This window comes from Mus pahari, chromosome 2 (genome assembly GCF_900095145.1).
Source record: "Mus pahari chromosome 2, PAHARI_EIJ_v1.1, whole genome shotgun sequence".
NCBI classification, from domain to species: Eukaryota; Metazoa; Chordata; class Mammalia; order Rodentia; family Muridae; genus Mus; species Mus pahari.
The window spans coordinates 59,104,863-59,129,048 of NC_034591.1; the positions used below are offsets into that span (position 1 = coordinate 59,104,863).

Genomic DNA, 24,186 nt, shown 5'->3' on the forward strand with positions numbered 1-24,186 from the left:
TTTTTTGTTTGAGATTAATATATAATTACATCATCTCTTCTCTTTCCTCTCTTCAACCCCTCTCAGGTACCCCAGCACATCTATTCTCTTTCAAATCCATGGCCTTTTTTCCTGTTTTGTATTTCTAATTTACTTGAACTAGTTTTATATTCTATAGTTAAAATATATAATATACCACTAAGTAAATACATAAATATATATTTATTCTACTAATGAATGCCTGAATTTTTCTATTCGGTGATTAATATCAATCAGCTTTCTTTGTTGGTAGTGGTGGTGGTTTTGGTTTTTGAGACAAGGTTTCTCTGTGTAGCCCTAGCTGTCCTGGAACTGACTCTGTAGACCAGCTGGCCTTGAACTCAGAGCTATACCTGCCTCTGTTTCTCAAATGCTGGTATTAAAAGTATGCACCACCACCACCTTACCTCAATAAGCTCTTTTTTAATTAATTAATTTATTTTATGTATATGAGTACACCATTCTCTTTTCAGTCACACCAGAAGAGGACATCGGATCCCATTACAAATGGTTGTGAGCCACCATGTGGTTGCTGGGAACTGAAGAGCAGTTGGTGCTCTTAACCGCTGAGCCATCTCTCCAGCCCCTCAATAAGCCTTCTTAAATATATGCTTTCATTTCTCTAAGGCAGCAGTTGTCAACCTGTGGGTCACAATACCTTTGGGAGTCACTTACCAGATATTTATATTACAATTCAAAACAGTAGCAAAATTAGTTATGAAGTGGCAACACAGTAACTTTATGTATGGTTGGAGGTCACCACCACATGAGGACCTGTATTAAAGGCTTGTATTGGAAGCCGGGCATGGCGGCGCACGCCTTTAATCCCAGCATTTGGGAGGCAGAGGCAGGCGGATTTCTGAGTTCGAGGCCAGCCTGGTCTACAAAGTGAGTTCCAGGACAGCCAGGACTATACAGAGAAACCCTGTCTCGAAAAACCAAAAAAAAAAAAAAAAAAAAAAAAAAAGGCTTATATAAAAAAGGCTTATATTGGAAGGCTTGAGAACCACTGCTCTAGGGAAAAGATTGAAGCACAAAGCAGGATTTGGGGGTTGAGAGCAGGATCAGCATCAGCTGGGAACTTAAAGAGCAAGTTTTCAGTTCCCACAGAGCTCCTCTTCAATCAGAACCTGAAGGAGCGGAGTCCGACAACTTTAATTCTTATGCACACTCAAGCTTGGAAACAGCTGGAGTAAGGTAACTGTCTACAGGAAGTATCGCTTGTTGTAAGTAACCTAACTATTTTCTAAAGTTAGTTTTCTGATGAACACTATCACTAGAAATCAAAGAAACTCCTACTTCTCCATACTATCACCAGTATCTGATATTGTCAGATGTCCTCATTTCTATAAATCTAATCTATATAAAATGGTCTTATTGTTTTAGTTTTCCTGATTGTTCCTGAAGTTAAAAAACATTCCTAATGTTTACTGGTCATGTCCTATCCTTCTATCTTATCTATCTACCTACTGCATTTTCTTTTGATTTTTGTTTTGCAACTGTGAAGAGATGTAAAGACTACTTTTAATTTTTTGTGTATGTAGTGTGTGTGTGTGTAGTGTATGTAGTGTGTGTGTGCATGTATGTGTGTGTATGTAGTGTATGTAGTGTGTAAGTAGTGTATGTAGTGTGGTGTGTGTGTGTGTGTGTGTGTGTGTGTGTGGTATGTGCTCGTGCATCGGAGTGGAGGCCAGAGATGGAGCTGTGTGTCTTCTATTGCTCTCCACCTTATGTTTTTGACAGTCTCTCACTGAACCTACAGCTCTCAGTTTCAGATACACTAGATAGCCCCAAGCTCCTGGGATCCATCCATCTCCCTCACCCTCAAACACTGGTATGACTGAACTAAACTCACTCAGGACCTCACACTTGAACGGCAAGCACTTTACCCACTGAACATCTCCCCAGGCGCTTTTTTTCTTTTCTCTGTTTTTGATAAATTCAGAGTGGGGATTAGGGGGGGTGTCTTACTATCCCAATAAATCTCGACCTTCCACAGGCTGGGATTACAGGTTTGTTTTGCATCATTCCTCCTGGCCACATTTATAGTAAAATTTTTATAGTGATTTATAGTGATTTTCCCCAGTAACATTACTTTAGTTCTAGTCAAGATAATAGTAAGTAATAATTAGAATTAGCATAGCTAATTTGCTACTCATTGGTGAACATTTTCATTAGCCTTTTAAATGGTTGAACAAGAGTGGCTAAAGAGATGGATCAGCAGTTAAGAGTGGTTAAAAATAAAATAAAATAAAATAATGGTTAAAGTCTTCCTTAGAGAGAACCTAGTTTCGATTCCCAGCACTCAAATGGCAGCTCACAACCATGTTCTACACAGGTTCTGGCCATCCAGGGCTATAAAGCATGACTCTGCCTCAAAAACAGAAAACAATACAACAAACGACTGAGCAAGAAACTCACCCCTTAAGCCCTCTCCAAATGAAGGCAAGAGCACTTGATTTCCTCACCAGCCCTGATGACTCCAGAAGCATTTGGGCCACTGAGCAGCAGACAGCACTCTCTAACAGACACAAACTGGCTAATGTTGTAGGATCCCTGAGTCATGCATGCGGTGTGTTCCCTTGAGAAGAATCTCTCTAGTCTACACATTCTCAAATGATGGAAGAACTTAGAAAATCTGCTCAACAACCTCCTTGTAAGTCTGTTTACAACTCTCTAAAGGCATACCTCCCAGCTTCATAAAGGCTGTCCAGGAGCACAAAAAACAGTAAATAAGTTTCTTTTCTTATGCATAATTATATAGCTCCTTAAAAAAAAAATTCTAGTAAGTCAGCATACAAAGGTCTGGCCCCCAATTCCCCAGGCAGTTAATCCTCCTAAGTTTTCGTTTGTTCTTGTTTCAAGAATTAAGGACTGAACACAAGGCCTCACACAGGTTAAGAAAAGCACTGTACCACTGAGCATTTATACTTGCAGTCCTTTTTACTATGGTATTTTCACATAATTGAGTCCTTATTTTGTTCCAATTCACTACCTTTCATCATTACTCTTCCCTATGCCCCTGATCTCCTATGGGTGATTCTTAATGTATATTTTTCGTGTTAGTCCATTCTTTTTGTTATGGTAGAATCCTCCAAAATGTCCTTAATGACCCGAATCCCTTGAGTGTAGGCTTAAGAGTTATTAACCTGTTTCTAACAGGATACAGCCAAGATTAAGCAATAAAAAGACAACGGCAGGGCTGGAGAGATGGCTCAGAGGTTAAGAGCTCTCACTGCTCTTCCAGAGGTCCTGAGTTCAATTCCCAGCAACCACAAGGTGGCTCACAATGGGATCCGATGCCTTCTTCTGGTGTTTCTGAAGAGATAGGCAGTGTATGATTATACATAAAATTTTTAAAAAATCTTAAAAAAACAAAACAAAACAAAAAAAGCTTCCACTCTCTTCTGGCTGTGTGCCATGAACAGGCCCTTGTGAACAAATCTGGAAGTGGGTCTTCTGCAGTCTGCTATATCCATATCAGGAAACATGGGAGAAGACTGTCACTAGGTCAAGACGTAAAATGATTACATCCTTGTAATTCTAGCCTTGTGAGCTCCTAGAGCCAGAATTACGCCAGCTAAGTTGCTGATTGCCTGCCCCACAGAAACTGTCTGTTTGCTATTTTTATTATGTTTTGGAAACACAACGGGCTACTAAATTTTGGAAAAACTTATTAACTAATATAGGTAGGTTGCAAAAATCTTCACTTATCTCGTAAGTTGTCTTTTAGTCTCTTAATAAGGTGGGGGTTGTTTCTGCATGAATATGTGTGTGGTAAGTGAGCCTGCATATATGCCTGTTCATGTGTATGTTGGTACATGTATATATAGAGACCTGAGGTTGACCTCAGGAATCTTTCTCTTAACCGCTGCGCCATCTCTCCAGTCCAGGAATCTTTCTCAATGGAACTACTCAGTGCTCACCAATATTGCTCATTTAGCTAGCCTGCTTGTTCTGGAGATTCCATGCCAACCTTTCAAAAGCTGGAATTGTAGGCAAACTGCCATGCCCATTAGGCATTTATATATAGAGATGATGGGAATCTAAACTCTGATCCTCATGGTGTCCTCAAGAGTTTCTAGGGCTGGTGAAATGGCTCAGCAGATAAGAGCACTGACTGTTCTTCTGAAGGTCCTGAGTTCAAATCCCAGCAACCACATGGTGGCTCACAACCACCTATAATGAGATCTGATACCCTCTTCTGGTGCGTCTGAAGACAGCTACAGTGTACTTATGTATAATAATAAATAATTAAATCTTTGGGCCTGAGCGAGTGGGGCTGACCAGAGTGAGCAGAGGTCCTAAAAATTCACTTCCCAACAACAACATGAAGGTTACAGCTACAGTGTACTCACATACATAAAATAAATAAATCTTAAAAAAAAAAGTTTCTATTGCTGTAAAGGGACAACAAGGAAAACAGTTAATTGGGACTGGCTTACAGTTTCAGGGGTTTAGTCCATTATTGTCGTGGTGGCTCATAGGGAGACAAAGGAGGGACTGAGAGTTCCACATCTTGATCTGCAGGCAGCAACAGGACACTAAGACACTAGTCTTAGTTTGAGCATATGGGACCTCAAAGCCCACCTCTACAGTGACACACTTCCTCCAACAAGGCCACACCTACTTCAACAAGGCCACACCTCCTACTAGTGCCACTCCCTGTGGATGAGCATTCAACAAGTCAGTAACCCTTCCCCAGCTAATTTGCCGTGGAGCCTGTTCAGCCCACTGACTCCTACATAAGCAGATAAAGACCACCCCCAACCTTTTCTGCATACTATTTGCCTTTTGTATTCATCTTCCCTTTCCTCTTTATAAGCCTCTCAGACATTCTACAGGCTACACTTTAAAATCCATGTCCATAAGACATCCCTCATCCCTCTCTCCCCAAGATAGCTGACTCTGAGGAGCATTCAGCAGTAGATTCTCTTCTCTTTCAATAACAAATCTGTAGTCCAAATAATATCCTATGAAAGATTTATTTTAAGCAAAATTATTCTACTTCTAGTCTCCCCTGTGATAAAAATATTACCAAAACCTAAAGAAAATAGCTGGGCAGTGATCCCAGCACTTGGGAGGCAGAGTCAGGAGAACCTCTGAGTTTCAAGCCAGTCTTGAAACAGAGCTAGTTCCAAAACAGCCAGTAATACACAGAGAAACCCTGTCTCAAGAAATCCAGACCAAACCAAACAAAAGGACAAAGTAAATCAGTCACAGGAGAGCTCAGTGTGTTCAGAACTCTAAAGTTATTATGGTTTGTCCCAGAATAAAACACAGGAAGAAGAACAAAGAGAGACAGGACTGTGATTATTAGATCAGGAAGGTTTTGGGGAGTGAAGGTGAATACATTTTATTTAATTTGTAAACAACAGGGTGTTACTATGTTACTAAATTCCTTAAGCTTTAATAGCTAAAGCTTAAGACTGACCAGAGAATAGGTATAATGGATCAAAAAAATAGAAGTAAACTATGGGCAAAACAAAAATAAAAGGGTCTTAAGAGAAATAATCAGGGCTTAAACTAGAGTGATTGATTGAGATGAATAAAATAGAAGCATCATGGCAGATGGTAAATCAAAGGATTTGGGTGCTCACTCTATAGCGAAATCAGGACCACAGAACAGAGATACTGATGCTATGCAGCATCCAGCATAAATTCTAGAAGGTGATACGTTTGTTTGCCAGGACTCAGGGAGATTCAACTTAAAGGCAAAGATAACTGGGTTTAGAACTGAACTGCTGACTTTGTGATGTTAGTGAAACACTCAAATAACTAAGACCAAGCAATACAATAAATGCAGGCAGACACTCATGACAGTGCACAGGCAGCCTGGTGGTTAAAAGAACCAAGTGGTTAGAAACGCAGAGACTGTTAAGGTCTAAGTGAGTACTGTAAGTGCAGGTAGCAAGTAATCAGAAACAGATGTCAAAAGCAGCAACAGAGCCCATGCCTGCCATGGACAACATCTTCAGATCCCTGGTTATTTTAAAAAAAAAAAAAAAAGACAGGAGCAAAGTCAAGCAGAGATATTTTTAGTTTCGAGTTGGGGTGACCTGGATACATATACGCATGAAGGCAAACTACAAGTTATCAGTGTCAAGGCATATCTAAAGATTTGCTTGTGTGCCTACCTACTAAATAATGAGAGTACAAAAATAAGAGATTAGAAGAGAAAGATTGTTCTGTGATATTCTAGAAGACTAAATTAGTAGAACTGGAGACATAAATTAAAGAAAGCATACTTGTGTTCCATATTTGGAGGTATCTTTATCAACAGTACAAATATTTAACAAAGAAATTGTTTTACTATTAATTCACTTGATACAAATGCTATGGAAAAGCCCTGATACTCCCTCCACCTCTGATCTTCAGTTGGGCAGATACCACACTATTCCCTTTCCTCCCCATCTTCTGTGGTGCCCATGCTAGGCTTCACCACCCTTCCAGTTCTTGCTGTCCTGGAACTCACTCTGTAGACCAGGCTGGCTCTGAACTCAGAAATCCGCCTGCCTCTGCCTCCCAAGTGCTGGGATTAAAGGCGTGTGCCACCACCGCCCAGCTCACCCTTCCAGTTCTTATGTTTGTTTCAGGGTTTGTTTGGTCCTACAAAAGATCTCCATTGCACAGTTCAACTTTGACTAGAGGTAGTCAAAACCTGCTATCTCTCCCAAATGAAGGTCTTAGAACACTGCCTTTATTTGTATATCTCCATTAAGGCTCTCTAGTACTTTGTGCAATTATCACTTATGCATGCTCCTCTTTGCTCTTCACTCCACCTTGCACCTCAGACTTTTTATTTTAATTATGTACTTCATAATTTCAAAGGGCTGACAATTCGTTGAACTACATTTGTACTCCTGTTATTTACCAATTCTAAATTGGCAATTGCTTGTTCATAGTTGCTTCACTTTACATTTATTTATCGTCTGTATGTAGATGGACTCATGTGCTGCAATGTCACGTATGTGGAGGTCAGAGGCCAAAGTGAAGAGTGTGTTCTCTTCTTCCACTCAATTCAGGCTCCATACCAAGTGCCTGTGCTTGCTGAGCCACTGCCCTGGCCCCAGAGTTGCTTCTTTAAAGAACATCTTTCTTTTCTTTGACTGCTTTCAGGATTTCTCATTGTTTTATTATATGATCTGTCTGGGTATAGACTTGTTTTTTTCTTTTTCTTTTTCTTTTTTCTTTTTATTTATTATTATATTTAATTACACAGTAGCTGTCTTCAGATGCACCAGAAGAGGGCATCAGATCTCATTACGGATGGTTGTGAGCTACCATGTGGTTGCTGGGATTTGAACTCAGGACCTTCAGAAGAGTAGTCGGTGCTTTTAACCACTGAGCCAGCCCCGACTTGTTTTTTTCTTATACTGTTAAAAAATCAGTGCACTTCTTACATCTGTCAGCTGGTGCTTATTAGATCTAGAAAATTTTCACTCAGAACCCACTCTTCAAATATTAACTTTGCAATATTTTACTCTGGAACACTGAATGAATGTTAGACTCCAACCCACCTTCCAATCTTCTTATCTTTTATGATCTTTTCAGCATTTTCAATCTTTTGACTGTAGGCTTAATTTGATATATTTCTTCAGCTTTATCTTCTAAGCAACCACTTCTTCAACTAAGAATAATCTGTTAAGCTTCTCATGTATTTGATACATGATAGCTTTCATCTCCAGAATTTCTATTTTTTCTAAAAATATATGAAGCCATTTTTATAGTTTATCTTCATTTTAAAAAGAATCAGCAATTGTTTTAAATTTGGTAACTGCCATATTCCCTGGCATTTAAATTCATTCTTTTTTATTGTTTTTTTTTTCTTTTCAGAGTTTACTTAGAGGAGTCAGGTGTGGTGGTGCACACTTCTAACCCTAGCACTCGGGAGGCAAAGGGAGGTAGGCTTCTTGACTTCAAGGTCAGCCTGGTCTACACAGCATGTTCCAGAACACCCAGGGCTACACAGTGAACACTGTCTTATTTTGTTTTGATTTAATTACCTTTAGGTATATATTCAAGGAGAATTATATAAATCTTAAATTATACTGCAGTAAGACATTTTTTGACTCAGAATATGTGTTTTCTTACATGCAATTTTGCTTATTTTTTTAAACTGTTCTTGGTTACTTTTAACAATGTACTACTACTAGCTTATTCACTTGCTGCTCCTGCAGAGGATCCTAGTTCAGTTTCCAATATCCACCCACATGGGTAGGAGAAGGTCACTGTGTATAACTTCAGTTCCAGGGGATCTGATATAGGCCTCTGTAAGCACTCATATACACATGGTACACATCACATGTATAACATTTCAGACCCATAAACATATACAGAAAATTTTAAAAAATAAGTAAATTTAAAAAGAAAATTATTAGTAACAATTCTCTAGTAAGGGCGGGCCTTTTTACATGGGTGATTTACCTTTTCTTCTACCAAATCTTGGAAGAGTACTATCTCTGAAACTAGGAACTATGATAAAGAGCTTTTGAGCTACAGGACCACTCAGAGCAAATACGATGCATGCAAACACACACACACACACACACACACACACACACACACACACACACACACCACTACCACCACCACCACCACCAAACAACAAAAACTGCTCTAAAAGTCAATATGAAGGAAAAACCAAGTCAAAATTTGAAAGAGTTTTTTTTTTTAACTTTCCTTTTGATTCCTCTGTTCTAGTCAACCATCTTTAGAGTCTCACATTTCTTTCTTTCTTTCTTTCTTTCTTTCTTTCTTTCTTTCTTTCTTTCTTTCTTTTTTTTAAGATTTATTTATTATATGTAAGTACAAATCTCATTACGGATGGTTGTGAGCCACCATGTGGTTGCTGGGATTTGAACTCAGGGAAGAGCAGTCAGTGCTCTTAACCACTGAGCCATCTCTCCAGCCCGAGTCTCACATTTCTGAAATGTGGGACTTAGTAGATAATTAGTTCTACTGCAAAGGCAAACCTAATGATGGACTCCTCAGGGCCCTACCTAAAATAAACTGTCTTTGACTCTCACTTAATATGAGCTTTAGGTGTTGACTTTTGTACTCTTCAATTTATGAAGTCCACTGACACCAAAGCTAAATCATGCATACTGCCTATTCTACTGCAAGAGCAATTTGGGAGGAAAGACTTTTGTTCACACATTATAGCTCATCACCAGGGGAAACAAAGTAGGAACCCCGGGCAGGAACCTGGAGACAGGAAGTAAAGAAGAGGCCATGAAGAAATGCTGCTTACTTGCCTGTTCCTCCTGGCTTGCTCAGTTTATTTTGTTATCTACCCCAGGACCATCTGTCCAGGGATGGTACTACTACAGTGGGCTGAGCCCTCCCACATCAAACATCAATCAAGAAAATGCCCCCACATACTTACCTATAAGTCAATCTGATGAGAGCATTTTCTCAGGTGAGTCGCTTATGTCAAGCTGACAATAACTGACCAGCCCTTAAGACAAAAGCTATTCCATCTACTTATTGGGAGGGTGGAGGGGGTGCTTTTTCCTAGATTTTAGCAGAGCAAATTTCTTGCTATTTTTTCAGATCTTCATATTTTTCCTTCTTTTTTTTTCTTTTAAAATAACATTCCTACCAAGGTGGTAACACATGCTACATAGCTACATAGTAGGTTTGGGGAAAGCTTGGGCTACAAGAGACAGAGCCTAAATCAAACAAAGCCCAGTCCATCATTACAAAAACAGAAACCAATTTCTCTGCTGTAAATCCTATTTCAAAGATAATTTAGCTGAATACAATTTTAAGAGTTAGTATCTACTAATGCTAATTCTACTATGACCTACAGGAAATAAATTTGTAAGAAGATAAATGTCAAGAATGTACAGGTGACTATGATAAATGAGAGTTGCTTGTACTTATACAAAGAATCACTGTGGTTGCTGACACAACTTCAGACTGCCGTGGAAGCCATTTCAGTCACAAATACTGTGTAAGTGGCGCTGTCATCAACTCTGAGACTTTCTACAGTGCAAAGAACTCCTTCGTATGTGTGCATAGGCCCCTCGAGCATCACTCACACTTTCCCTCTGATACAGAGTCGCTCACGTCCCGGAGACTGCTAAGTAAGCTAGGCTAGCTGAGTCCCAGGGATCCACTTTTCTCTGCCTCCTCAGTTCTGGGACTGAATGCAAGCAACCGCATCTGGTTTTTACAAAAAGATTTATTTTTAAATATGTATATATGTCGAATGTGTATGAACCTGAGTAAAGGTACCTTGGAGGCCAGAAGAGGGTGCCAAATCCCCTGGACCTGGAGTTATAGGTGGTTATAAGCTGCGTGGACATGATTGCTGGTGAGTGAGCTAGGGTCCTTTGAAAAAATGTGTGTGTGTGCTCACATGTATGGGTTTAAATTGGTTTGGGGGGGGATCAAACTTAGGTCCTTGGGTCCTCAACTGACTAACATATTCTATCAACCCAAGAACCTTTTTGTTTTGAGAAAGGGGGCTGCTGGATAATCCAGAATGGGTAGGAAACTTACTTTGTAAACAGCCTAGGTTGGTACAAAATTTAATATCCTCCTAACTAACTTTTCTCATGTTGCTAAGATTACAGGAATGTGTCACACACCAGGCTTAGAATGGTAAAGAGCACTTAATAAAAGCTGAACCTCAAACAACACAAAACTCAAAACTCTGATCATTACAGAAGAATTTAAGAGCTGCATAAATCAACACAATTCAGAACAAACTGGAAAACTACAGTTAAAGACAGAACTTTAACCTTTTTTTGGAGAAGACTAGTATATCCCAGACTAGTGGTAACTCTTTGGATTAAGAGCATTGAGATCAGGTAAATACTTGGTGCACAAGCCTAGTATCCTGAGTTAAACCCCTGGAACCCTCATAAAGGAATTAACTCCATAAAGTTGTCCTCTGACCTCTACAGCCACACAGTGGAACACACACACACACACACACACACACACACACACACACACACACACAGAGTTTAAAGATCTAAGAATAAAACTGCAACGAAAAATAAAATGCTCTCACACAGCACTGATGGGACAGCTACTCACTACATGAGACTGTTTAATCTGAAAATTACATAAATTTAGTGCATCAGTGCTGCCAGGCAAACTGAATGAACAGCAGCTTAGCACTGGGCAACAAAGCCCACTTCCAACATTGTAGAGAGTCTAACAGTGACTGGCAAGAGGACGGTGATAAGAGAAATCGAAAATAAAAACAAACTTGCAATATGGTGAGTAAAGTGACACAGGATGCTGTCTGTCAGAGAGCAAAGGAAAGGCACCTAATTGGGCAGGCTTAGGAAGGGATTAAGGACACTGCCTACAATAGATGGTGGGTCACTGAAGCATGGAGGCTTGAAGGGCAGAGAGGGGAGAGGTGGGATTTATATTTCAGGCAATAAGAAAAGTGTAAACAAAACCAAGTACAATTTGAAGTGTAAAAAAGTACAGGGAAGGGCGCTGGAGAGATGGCTCAGTGGTTAAGAGTACTGGCTGCTACCAAACCCAGACACTATTGCACATGCCAGCAAAATTTTGCTGAAGGGACCCTGATTTAGCTGTCTCTGGTGAGGCTATGCCAGTGCCTGGCAAAGACAGAAGTGGATGCTCACAGTCAGCTATTGGATGGAACACAGGGCCCCCAATGGAGGAGCTAGAGAAAGTACACAAGGAGCTGAAGGGGTCTGCAACCCTATAGGAGGAACAACAGTATGAACTAACCAGCACCCCCAGAGCTTGTGTCTCTAGCTACATATGTAGCAGAAGATGGCCTAGTCGGCCATCATTGGGAAGAGAGGCCCCTTGGTCTTGCAAACTTTATATGCCCCAGTACAGGGGAACGCCGGGGCCAAGAAGTGGGAGTGGGTGGGTAGGGGAGCAGGGGGGGGGGAGGGTATAGGGAACTTTTGGGATAGCATTTGAAATGTAAATAAAGAAAACATCTAATTAAAAAAAAAGCACTGGCTGTTCTTCCAGAGGTCCAGAGTTCAATTCCCAGCAACCACATGGTGGCTCACAACCATCTGTAATGAGATCTAATGCTCTCTTCTGGTGTGTCTGAAAACAGCTACAGTGTACTCATATACATAGGATAAATAAATTTAAAAAAAAAAATACAGGGAACTGCTTCACTGCACAGTGTAAAAGACAAACTGCAATGATAAGGATGCTGTTCTGCATAAAATATAGGATTTCTTATTTTTTTTATTTTATTTTTTTTCTATTTTCTTTTTTTCATTTTTGAGACAGAGTCTCTCTATGTAGTCCTGACTGTCCTGAAACTCACTACATAGTCCAGGCTAACCTTGAACTCAAAGAAATCCACCTGCATCTGCTTCCTGGATACTGGAATTAAAGGCATATTACCACTCCCAGAAGAGAAAGTTTTGTAAAAAGAAAAATCAGTCACCAAATCTCTCACAATTTTGCTTAAAGCCATGACAGAAGAGTTATAGATACCTCATGCAGTAATAATTCATGTTTTATTTGAGTCAAAATGAGAGTGACTCATACTGAGCCTTTAAACTGGCTTGTCTAGTTACACTTAGCAGTGCAGATATGACACCAAAGGTTAGGAAACCCGCAGCGCTGCCCAGCTTCTCCTAAGTTAGCACTGCCCACCAACTTTACTATTTGTTGTACTCCGTTCTCTCCTGTATTGTGCTGAACTGTAACACTCACTTCTCTCCTGAAACATCACTATCCTCTGGGATGAAACTTTCTACTCTGAGACAAAGACCTGACACAAGCCAAACAGACCCTGAGCAGATTTAGCTATCACCGGCAGTGCCCAACAGCATTTATTGTCACAGGCTCTGAGGCATTGTTTTATCATTGAGTATCGTACTGAAAGCCATCTTTCCTACTTATACACTAAACCTGTTTTCTTTTTGCTTTTACAGAAACACTGCTTCAGCAGTTCTTAGCCTTCTGGAAATATTTGGTGTTTTGCTCTAATATTTCATTTCTAGCATCTTACAACTTTATGATTTTCATCATCAAACAAAATTTTTGCTTGAGGCTAAATGGGAACACATGCATATAATTCCAACACCTACAATAATAAGAAAGATGATTATGAATCTGAGGTCAATTTGAACCATACAACAATTCTTTCTCTCAAGAACCTTTAAAACTTAATTAGGTGGAAGTGCACTCATCGATCCCAGCACTCAGTAGGGCAGAGACAGGCAGGATTTAAGGCCAGCCTCATCTACAAATTGAGTTCCAGGACAGACACAACAAAAAACAAAAACAAACAAAAAATTAATTAAAATTAAAAACATAATTTCTTGATTCTATTTTCCCTCACTTGTCACAATCCAGTTCTTGATCTCTTAACCAATTTTGTGCTATAACAAAATACTTGAGGTGAGTAATTTTAAAGTAAAAAAGGGTTATTTGATTTACAATTCTGAATGATGGAGGGTTCAAATGGCATAGAACCAGAGTACAGGTATGGTCCTCTGGTTGTGTCACAACTGCTGTAATACCCAAAAGGAGTGCACTGAGGTCTCCTAATTTTTTACCAGTAATATGTAGTTCAACCAGTTGTTAAAGTGATCTATATTTCCATAGCCAGAGCTACACACAGAAACCCTATCTCAAAAACAAACCAAAACAACCCAAATATCCTTCATTCTATTTCACGCTCCCTCCCCTTTGCTGGGACTGGAATGATAGCTATTACACCTTCATTCCAAGCCATGTTATAAATGATAAGTTGACTATCAGCCTAAATTCTCAAATGAATGTTTTTGAGATAGAGTTTCTATGTGTAGCCCTGGCTGCCACTGAACTCACAGAGATCTGCCTGCAGCTACCTCCCAAGTACTAGGATTAATTAAAAGCACGAGCCATCAATACCCAACTAGAATGGAGGCTATTTATATGTGCCACATCTAGAACTGGTACACATCAGTGTGTCCATATTCTACTAACTGGAACCCAATCCTTTGATCATACCTACTGTCTTAGTTAGGGTTTTACTGCTGTGAACAGACAGCATGACCAAGGCAACTCTTATAAGAGCAGTTAATTGGAGCTGGCTTACAGGTTCAGAGGTTCAGTCCATTATCATCAAAGTGGGAACATGGCAGCATCCAGGCAGGCATGGTTCAGCAGGAGTCGAGAGCTCTACATCTTCATCTGAAGGCTGCTAAGAGAATACTCACTTCCAGGCAGCTAGATCTTAAACCCATACCCACAGTGACACACCTACTCCAACAAGGCTACGCCTACTAATAGTGCCACTTCCTGAGCCAAGCATATACAAACCATCACACCTACTTAACTACAAAGTAGAAATGCTAACTTACTGTGTATGAAAAAGAAAATAAAATATGGCTATCAGTATTTGCCCCAAGGCCTCATTTCAACTCCAGGGTCACAAATCCAATTACTTATACAAAATCTTAGCATTTGCTATCTGCCTCTAACTTAGCATCCCATACAATGAATTCCTGACCTGGGTCTTCTCTTTCCCACTGACATCTCTCTCTCCTTTTCCCCCCAGCATTTTACATTCAGTCTATCAACAAACCGAAGGGCTTAGGATGTGGCTCAGTGGTACAATACCTGCTAGAATGTGTGAAGCCTTGGGTTAAATCACCACCACTGTTATTGGGGGCAGGGTAAAAACATCAGATTTGATCTACTTTCAAACCATTCAAAATCTGACCCCTTTCTCTGCTCTCCTGAAATTACTCTGCCCTCCATAGTTCTCTTACCTTGTCTCTTAGTTTATTCTCTATACTGTCGCCAAAGCATTCCTATCAAGATGTGAAAAGAATTGGGCCTTGGTTGGCAAAGTACTTGCCCAGTTTAGACAGCCAATACTGTCCATGATGAAAGCTCCCTGTAATAGAGAGGATTCCTGACACTTGCTGGCTAGACAGTCTAGCCAAATGACTAAGTTCCAGGTTCACTAAGAGACCTTCTCTCAAAAAAAAATAAGGTGGAAAGAAATTGAGGAAGACAGCTGACATCAACCTCCAGCTTCCACATGCATACATGAACACATATGTGCACACGCATACACATGTACATGCACATATGAACAAATAAACACACAAACCTGTGCGATCAGGTCACTTAGCTCTGGCTACTGAAACTTAAATAGGGCTTTCCTTTTCCTTTAAAATGTTAAAACTCCATTACAACAGTCTTTGGCCATGCCCCAAGCCCTCTGGAATTTCATCTCCCACTGGCTTTCAATTCTTTTGAGTTATTCCAGTAACTCTGGCCTCTTACTACTTCTTAAATAAGCAAGGTACATTCTTCACACAAGTGTGTTAGTTCTACAGGAATGCACTCTTATTCTTTCTTCCAACTCTTGTTCAAATGCCACCTTCTACAACTGAGGTCTGCCTTGTTCTCCCTTGTTTTAAACCTCAGCCTACCTTCCCAGGCCTACTCTGCTTTCCTTGAAATTTCCACAGAACTTAGTATCTTCAAACATACTGTATAACTTCCTTTTTGAAGCCAGGCATGATGGTGCATATCTTTAGCTCCAGCACTCAAGAGGCTGAGGCAGGACTATCTTAAGTTCAAGGACAGCTTGGGTTCAGAGCACACATTCTAAAATAGCCTTAATTACATAGTGAGACTCTAAACAGTTTTAAAAAGAGGGTCTGGGGAGTCAGCTCAGTGGTTAAGAATTTTTGTTGCTCTTGTGTCTTGCAGAGACATAGGTTTGATTCCCAGCACCCACACAGAAGCTCAGAATCATCCCTGACTCTAGTCCCAAAGGATCCAACACATCTTCTGATCCCTACTAGCACCAGGCACATACAGTGTGCACATACATACACGCAGGCAAAACACTCATGTACATAAAACACATCTAAAAATAACTTTTAAAGAAACACTTTTGTTTCTTGGATGGGTTTTTGGCTTTGTTTCATTTTGTTTTTGAAACAGTCTCATGTAGAACCAGCTGGTTTCAAACTGCTTAAAGTTGCCAAGGATAGCCTTGAACACCTGATCCTCTTACTTCCACCTCTTGAGCATCAGAACTGATTATAGGTGTGTGCTACCACAGTCAGACTACACATTTCCTTTTTGTCTACTTATAAGCTTATTTGTTGTCCCACAAATCCCAACATGTACCTCTGTCAGAAATTAAACTACATAAAGGGTACAGATTTTTGTTTTGAAACACACTCCTAAATTCATAAAGTATTACCTGACATATTGTAGGCTCTTAAGTGTTTACTGAATATAAGAATTTTTTTCTATGAAATAACTCAATGTAAAAGTCAGCAATGTAGTTTTAGGTGCCAGCAAAGCTAATAGTGATCAAAGTTTTAAAAATGCCAAAGCAAAGTCAGTTTATCACCGTACCCATAAAAACATAGCTCGTCCTTGTACTAGGCATTAATCCTCTTATCCTTGAATTGTTTATCCAGTAAGTCAATAATATGTTGCCACTTTGTGTTCCTTGGATTCAAAGGTAGTCTCAAGACAACATTAACAGAATGTAGTCAGCACTCAGTTTTAGAGCAATCCTAAGGACTGTCAAAATTTCATAACTAGAGCCTAAGTTGTCTATTACTGGATTTCATTTAAAACAAATATATACAACAAAGACTTCTGGAAGAAATGTCTTAATTCTATGTACCTTTTGTCTTGCAAATCAGCAGAAAAATACTAGTGACAGTTTTACATATTTATTACCTCGCTTTATTCCCACGGCAGTCTTCTAAGCCACACTTGGGCTAACAGAAGTGCAGCGCACAGCATACGGAGGCGTGGGGGAAGATCAAGAGGTGCCAGCAAAAAGCTTGCTGTGAGTGAATTATGTATTCATATAAAGAAACTGTTGCAATTGTGTAACTTTCTGCTAATATGAGAAGCCATGTGTAGGAAGACTCTATGGATGAAATATAGGCAATCACATAAAATCTAAGAGAAATAGATACTTCCAATAGCTTAGAATACCCGTTCCATGTAAGGCTTCCTGAATTCTCTGAATTATAATCTGTTCCCTACCCAATGAGCTCTGGAAAGAGAGCAATATGATGCAGGGATGAGAATGTGGGTACAGCTCATGGCAGATTGTGCCTTTGACATACAAAGAGACCTGGGTGCCCTGCCTCTTCACTCTTCCAGCTCCCTACCCTTTCACCCCACAGAGAAACAAAAGCCAAAACCAATTTGTTACTTGAAAGAAAGTAAAATAGTATTTTTGTTTTGCTTTGTTTGAAGCAGGGTCACTCTATATAACTGTGGCTGTTCTGGAACTTACTGTGTAGACCAGGATGGCCTTAAACTTACAGAGATCTACCTGCCCCAACTCCTGAGGACTGAGACTGAAGGTATGCACCATCATACCCAGAAAGACAGTGCTTTTAACACCACCAAAAAAGTTATAAAAACAACTCTGTGGCCTTCATAGAAAATAGGGTACTTAAAAAATGAATATTAAATTTCTTATACATTATTTGATAAATCTATACTATCAAGAACTCCTTAAAGTAACTCTGGGGCTGGGGAGCAGGCTCAACAAGAGGTAAAATTCTTTCTGTCAATCACAAGGACCTGAGTTTGGATTCCTAGCATCTATCTGCCAAAGTTGGAAGGCAGAGACAAAAGGATCCCAAGGGCCCGCTGGTCAGCCAGTATAGCACTGGAGTTATTGGAAAACCATCATACTATGGTACATCTTCCCCAGAAGTGCTGCCAATAACTAGCTGCATAATAAGAATGAAAATGAGGGGCAGTAGTGGCACACACCTTTAATCCCAGCACTTGGGGGAGGCAGAGGCAGGCAGATTTCTGAGTTCCAGGACAGCCAGGGCTACACAGAGAAACCCTGTCTCGGGAAAAAAAAAAAAAGAAGAAGAAGAATGAAAATGAGGTTTTATCTGATATTACTGTGCTTCCGGAAGAAATAAAGCTAATTGAGCTCAGAACAATTTTTACCTTCTGTATAAGGGCACTCGCAGGGCCCAGGAAGGAATGTAAAATCACTTGGCATCAATTTCCTGATACTACATAGTCAATAGTCTTGATATTGGAAGTAACAACAATTATTTATTTATTTACTTACTTACTTACTAAAGGTCAAGAAAGAGCCAGGCAATGGTAATGCATGCCTTTAATCCCAGCATTTGGGAAGCAGAGGCAGGAGGATCTCTGAGTTTGAGGCCAGCCAGAACTACACAGAGAANCCCTGTCTCAATAAATAAATAAATAAATAAATAATAAACAAACAAACAAATAAAGATCAAGAGAAAACACAAAAAGCAAGCTAACAATAGAGGGAGAAAGAAATAACTGCTAAGGTTAGGTATAGACTGTCAAGTTGCTTAAGACTACCATGGCTCATTAAGTATGCTAGTAAATTGGTTAGAAAAGACTGAAAAAAACACAAAACAGGAAAACATTCCCTGCCTTTGAGAACTTCGATGCATCTACAAAATGTTTAAGAAGCACTGTGAGCCAAGGAGGCTGCATGCCTTGCTATATTGACATGAAGTATCTCTAGCACTATGGTAAAGAAAGCACAGCATGACCTCAAAAACTAGAAAAGCTTCTCCTCAGCAGGCTCACTTCTAATGCAGCCACTCTGTCATTGTCTCTAACGGGCTTTCCAGGAGAATCAGCACAGGTGAGCTGGGCAAGAACAAGGGGCTTCTAACAATTTAACTTCTGAGGAAGGCAAAATCTAGCAAGAGCTGCTGACAAAAAGGCTTATCCTAACAGGAATCCAGGACTAGGAGCAAACAAGATTTCTAAAACGAAGGGGATTATGGCAAGAAGTTCACGACGTACTCACTTAAATCAATATTAAGTTGTCAACGAAACAAAACGCATTTCTGCAGCTCTAAAGGAGAAAACACGTTTATGACTGGAGATAAAGGGGAAAGAAGAATGAGCAGGCGCTCCATTGTGTGACTTGGTAGGTAACAAGCCTTAGAAAACACCAAAGCACAGTGAAAACAACACAGACTCTCTTCTTTGTCCCTGAGAACATGGCTTTTCAGCTGCCATTAGACTATTTGTCCTGATCAGTAAAACGGTGGAGAGAAAAACAAGCAGAGGCTGATTGCTCTCGTCTGCTGTACTACTGTAATTTTTCTGGCCTCCAAACACAATTAAATCAAATCTGCAATTACATTTAAGACATTCCATAATCCAAGTATCCAGTCCAACATTCCTTCTGGTCGACTTAAAATAGATTGCCAGCATGTATAAGCAACTGATACAAGATCTTTTTTTTTTTTTTTTTTTTAATGAAAGGGTGAATGGATGCCTAAAGGAAGGTGTTAAGTCAGGAAAAAGAAACGGGTTCAGAAAGGGAGGAACACAGCCATGCTGAAGACAGCCACTTTATAGCTCCCCCTCCAAAGGAAATCTTTGGATATACCTAGACAAGTACTAAAAGCAACAGCTAAAACTTACTGTGCACACACACACCTTCCTACCTTAGTGAGAATACCACTTTTCAGAGGTATGATGCAATCGAACCTGGCAGGGTTCACAAAGATGTATTTTAATACAGTGGGCCTCATTATAAAGTAGATCCCATCCTAGAATATTCCCTAGCCAATGCATTATTATAATTATACAGCTTAGCCAAGACTGGCTAAGAGATCTTGAAAACAAAAAAATAATACAATTTTAATTGCATTACAGTTTTAAGAATCTCTCTACTCTAAAAACACAGCATGTAAGGAACAGGTAATAAATATAACACCCTGGTATCACACATTTTAAATAATACATATATTAATTATTAACCATCTGGTAATATTATACCATATACCATGCCATACCATATAGTCACAAAAAAAGTATCATCAAGGAAATGTAAATGGTCAGAATTAAATGCTTAATAGCAAGATTATAAGATACTGAATAAACATTTGGTAAATTCTTGTTATTTATCAGAATATTTTATTTTGGAAACCTATACAGTAATACAAAGATAGGCCATGAAATCTGTTCATTCTTAAACATAATTTTACATACAAATGTCTACATTCTATGTCAAAGATGCTTGATAACAGCAATTAAAAATAATAATAACCTAATGTCCAAAAAAGTTATCAGTTAAATGACACTTTATCTAGGGACACATAAGTTTTGCTGTACTATTGTTTCAAACGTTACAAGTCTCTCTATATATAAAATGTATTGCACAAGCACTAGTTGTAATACATGCAAATATTTATAGCAATTATATATTATGGGCACTTTTTGTAGTTTTTTTCCCCCCTAATTTTTCAATAATGGATATGTCTTCCTTTTGTAATTAGTTTTTGGTGCAGCTGAAATTTTTCTTTCACAACCTTTTTAAAACCCAGGTAAGATAAAAATGTATAATAAAATGTCATTACACACATTCACAGTTTTTCATCTTTCCATCTACTTTAGTAACTAAAGATATTCCTTTAAGTTCATATAAAAAACAATTAATTAAAAGACCACAGGCGGGCTGGTGAGATGGCTCAGTGGGTAAGAGCACCCGACTGCTCTTCCAAAGGTCCGGAGTTCAAATCCCAGAAACCACATGGTGGCTCATAACCATGCATAACAAGATCTGATGCCCTCTTCTGGAGTGTCTGAAGACAGCTACAGTGTACTTATATATAATAAATAAATAAATCTTAAAAAAAAAAAAAAAAGACCACAGGCTACTTCAGTTTCCTCTAAGTTGATGTTAACTTTAAACTTGTTGGGTATAGGATGCAGGCTAGTAATCCCAGCCTTAGGAAGAAGTGGCAGAAGGAACAGAAGTTTTTTTTTTTTTTTTTTTTTTTTTAGTTTTTTTTTTTTTTTTTTTTTAAGTAAACTGTAGCTGTCTTCAGACACTCCAGAAGAGGCCGTCAGATCTTGTTACGGATGGTTATGAGCCACCATGTGGTTGCTGGGATTTGAACTCCAGACCTTTGGAAGAGCAGTCAGTGCTCTTACCCACTGAGCCATCTCACCAGCCCGGAACAGAAGTTTTAACTACAGCCTCAGCCACACACTGAGTTTCTGACAAGCCTGGGCTCCACGATACTACTTCCTGGAAGATTTTATTTTGTTATGTATATTTGTCATATTTTCTCTTTTTATAGCATCATCAAACATTAAACCCTGGGAAGGGGGCAATGGGAAACACCTGCTTTTAACTAAAAAAATGAAGAATACAGTTTTAGGAGATACAAACATGCCTTCAGTTATTGGTGATTTAATTTAACTTCATCTAGCCTAGAGGTCCTCAGGCAGTGGTTCATGGGGATTCCCTAGAAAGTGTCAAACAGAAAGTTACAACCTAATATTCACTACTTCAGAAAGAAGGGGGGAGGGGGCAAGTAAGGGATGCCAGTGCTCTAGTTCTCCCAAGTAAATAAAATCTTACAAACAGAAATGCCAACTGTCCTAATAACCCTGAAGCAAAGTTCTCAAGTCAGTGTCACATCCCAGAATTATCCTTGTCTAACCCCATCCATTAACCTGCCCATACTTCCATCCTAGTCCTCACACGTCTATACAGTTCAAGACAACCAAGCATGCACGGCAGAGTAAAGCCCAGAGACACCTGTGCCTAGTAAGACAAAGGCATATCCGATTCCTGGAGAAAATAGACGGCAGATGTGACCCTTAGCATTTCTCCATTAAAAACAATGTATCCTAAAAATAAATTTCCATGTCAACGGAACAAAGTTGTTTATAAATAAGAAGGAATGTGGAGGTGTGGGAAGACAAGAGGAAGCTTCAGCAAGTGAAGTACCAAAAGCCAGGAAACAAAACGGAATGGATGGCAACTAGGGATAAGGGAGCTAGGAAACGGATGAGGGGAAGAGTGTTATCCTTAGACTCGAAGAAGCCGAGGGAAATAAAGAAATGCAAATGGAAACTGACCTGAGCATGAATTCAAATGGAACATTGGAATTATTTCAAGTTAAGAAATAAGAAAAAAACTGTGAGAAATTTAGGGTGGCTCAAATGATGGTACTGAACACATTCTGGGTAGAGATGGTATGAAAAGATGGAAAACAAGCATTATTGTGAACAGACTGCTAACGATAGAGCGAGAGTGGAGGATGACCGTCCCAAGTAAATAAAATGAAGCAGGAAAAAGAACACTGCAGAGATAAGGAGGTAGTTCGAGAATTGGGAAATTTAAGTAGCAAGTTTATCTTTAAACAAAATTTATCTTCAAGCAAAATCAACAAAAATAAGTCACTCTCGACAACTGTTTGTAAAATACGGTATTCTAGTCAATTGTTTGTAAAATACGGTACTGTTCATGTGATACAGTGCCCAAATGGTAAATGTAGTAAGTTTCACATACAGAGAAAAGAGAATAAATTAGGTAATTTGACAATGGAGTAAGTTGAATGATGCAAGGACAGACTACCAAAAGCCAAGTAGTAAAGACAGGTAAACACGAAAGAGGCAAAAAGATGGGACGAAAATGGGAGGGAGCCAGATCAATTAAACCCACTAAAAACAAACAAACAAACAAACAAACAGAAAAAACCCACCAAGGATGTCAACTGAGGCGTGAATGTGCACTGAAAGACTATCCCAAATTGCCAGCCGTGCAAGAGAGCAAAGGGCCAAGTGAAACCTGATGGAATCTTGACAGCTTTGGGGTTCAGGGAGTGAGTAGCTTCCAAAGTGTCCAAAAGGATTTGTGAAGATAACAACGGATTACGAGGTGACGGTGCAGTGGAATGAAGTAGAGGCACTCAAGGGGACTAGGGCAAGAGAAGAGCAAAAATGCTCTTCCGTGGAAACTAAGGTTAGAAGCAAGTAGGTACAGTTGGGAAATGAGCGGGGTGGTGGATGAGGATAGAGGTTACGGGTCAGCAAGGGAGCACTGACAAACATTATTCGGGGATCAGAGACCAGGATGGGAAAAGCTTCGGAACAGTAAAATTTGGGGCTGAAAAAGTAAAGACTACACCAAAAATCATCCCCTGGGCAAAAACCGGTCAAAAGAAAAATCCCCAAACAAGTAGCAAAGTGGGAAGGGGACAAGGGCCTGCAAAGGGAAGCTAGTGAGGAGAGTGGAAAGATGCGCTCCGTCATCCCCACCACCAGGGAGTAATCACACACGGCGGTTCCTAGGGCTAGGGGACCGAGGGGTACTGCCCCGGCCACTAAGCTCCATCCTCGACGCCGTCCCTGCCGGCTAGCAAAAAGGAAAACATCTCAGGGATGCAGGGCTGGAAGCCTCAGCCAGGCGTGACCTTCTCCACCAACCCAGAGTTTCGCCCCCTCTGAAAAGGCTCCAGCTCTGCCTCCACTGCCCCAATCCCAACTGGGTGGGGGCCGGGGAACCCCCCTGGGCCATCGTGTATGTTTACGTAGCGACGAGCTACAGGACAGAGGGGGGACACTCGGCCGATAACCACCTCCCCGCCGGCTGCCAAGCACTGCCGGGGCTCCCTCTGCTGCCTCGGTCCCTCGCATAAACACCGGCCCGCCGAGCCCCCGACGCGCGAGCACTGAGGGGGGGGGGGATGGCGCCGCCACTCACCTCTTCAGGAATGGCCGGGTCCGCAGCCGAAGAGGCCGCGGCGCCAGCGCCGGCCTCCGGCTCCATGTCGCCATTGAACAGAGCCTGGCCCTGCTCGGCGCCGCCGCCGCCGTCGCCACCGCCACCGCCGCCGCCACCGCCGCCGCCGCCGCCGCTGCTGCTGCCACCGCCGCCACTCAGCGCCGCCATCTTCGAAGCGCGAGCCCGGCCGAGCGGCCGCCGCGGGGCGGGGAGGGGGAAGGGAGGCGCAGGGCGGGCGGAGGCGGGCGCGGAGGCGCGGGGGGCGTGGGCGGAGCGGCCGGGGCGGAGGCCACCTCTGGAACCCGCCGGCGGCCCCCGGCGCAGCCGAGCCTGAGGGGACTTAGGGGGGGGAGGGGGCGGAGACGACGAGGAGTCGCCGCGGCAACGGCGTCACCCACATGTCATGGCCGTGACGTCACCTGGATGCGTGACGTCATCCGAGGAGCACCCTCGCGCCGCTGTCGCCAGGGGAGTGTTCCTTCTCCTCCAACCACCCTCGCGCTCACACGTTTCTACCCGCACAGTTTCCATGGCTCCGGCTTCCTATTTTTCCTCTGCCTGTGCTGTCATGTGGGATTTACTAGAAGAGCAGGGGTGGTGTTTTAAAGAAGTTAAAATCCTAGAGGGAAGAAGGCCAGAAAGTCTATAGTACTTGT

The 24,186-nt window shown here is 40.9% G+C and overlaps 1 protein-coding gene across 9 annotated transcripts in view; it reads right to left on the minus strand.

Moving 5' to 3' along the window:
• Braf (B-Raf proto-oncogene, serine/threonine kinase) overlaps nucleotides 1-23,698 on the minus strand; it is a 124,473-nt gene extending 100,775 nt beyond the window's left edge. For 8 of the 9 annotated variants that reach the window (XM_029534215.1, XM_029534214.1, XM_029534199.1 and 5 more), the window contains exon 1: nucleotides 23,510-23,617. In XM_029534215.1, coding sequence (XP_029390075.1) covers nucleotides 23,510-23,575 — 66 coding nt within the window. In that variant the 5' untranslated portion in view covers nucleotides 23,576-23,617. Of the gene's footprint in view, nucleotides 1-23,509 lie in introns of all 9 variants that reach the window. The other variant, XM_021190437.1, reaches the window with a different exon arrangement.
• Nucleotides 23,699-24,186: the final 488 nt, after the last annotated feature.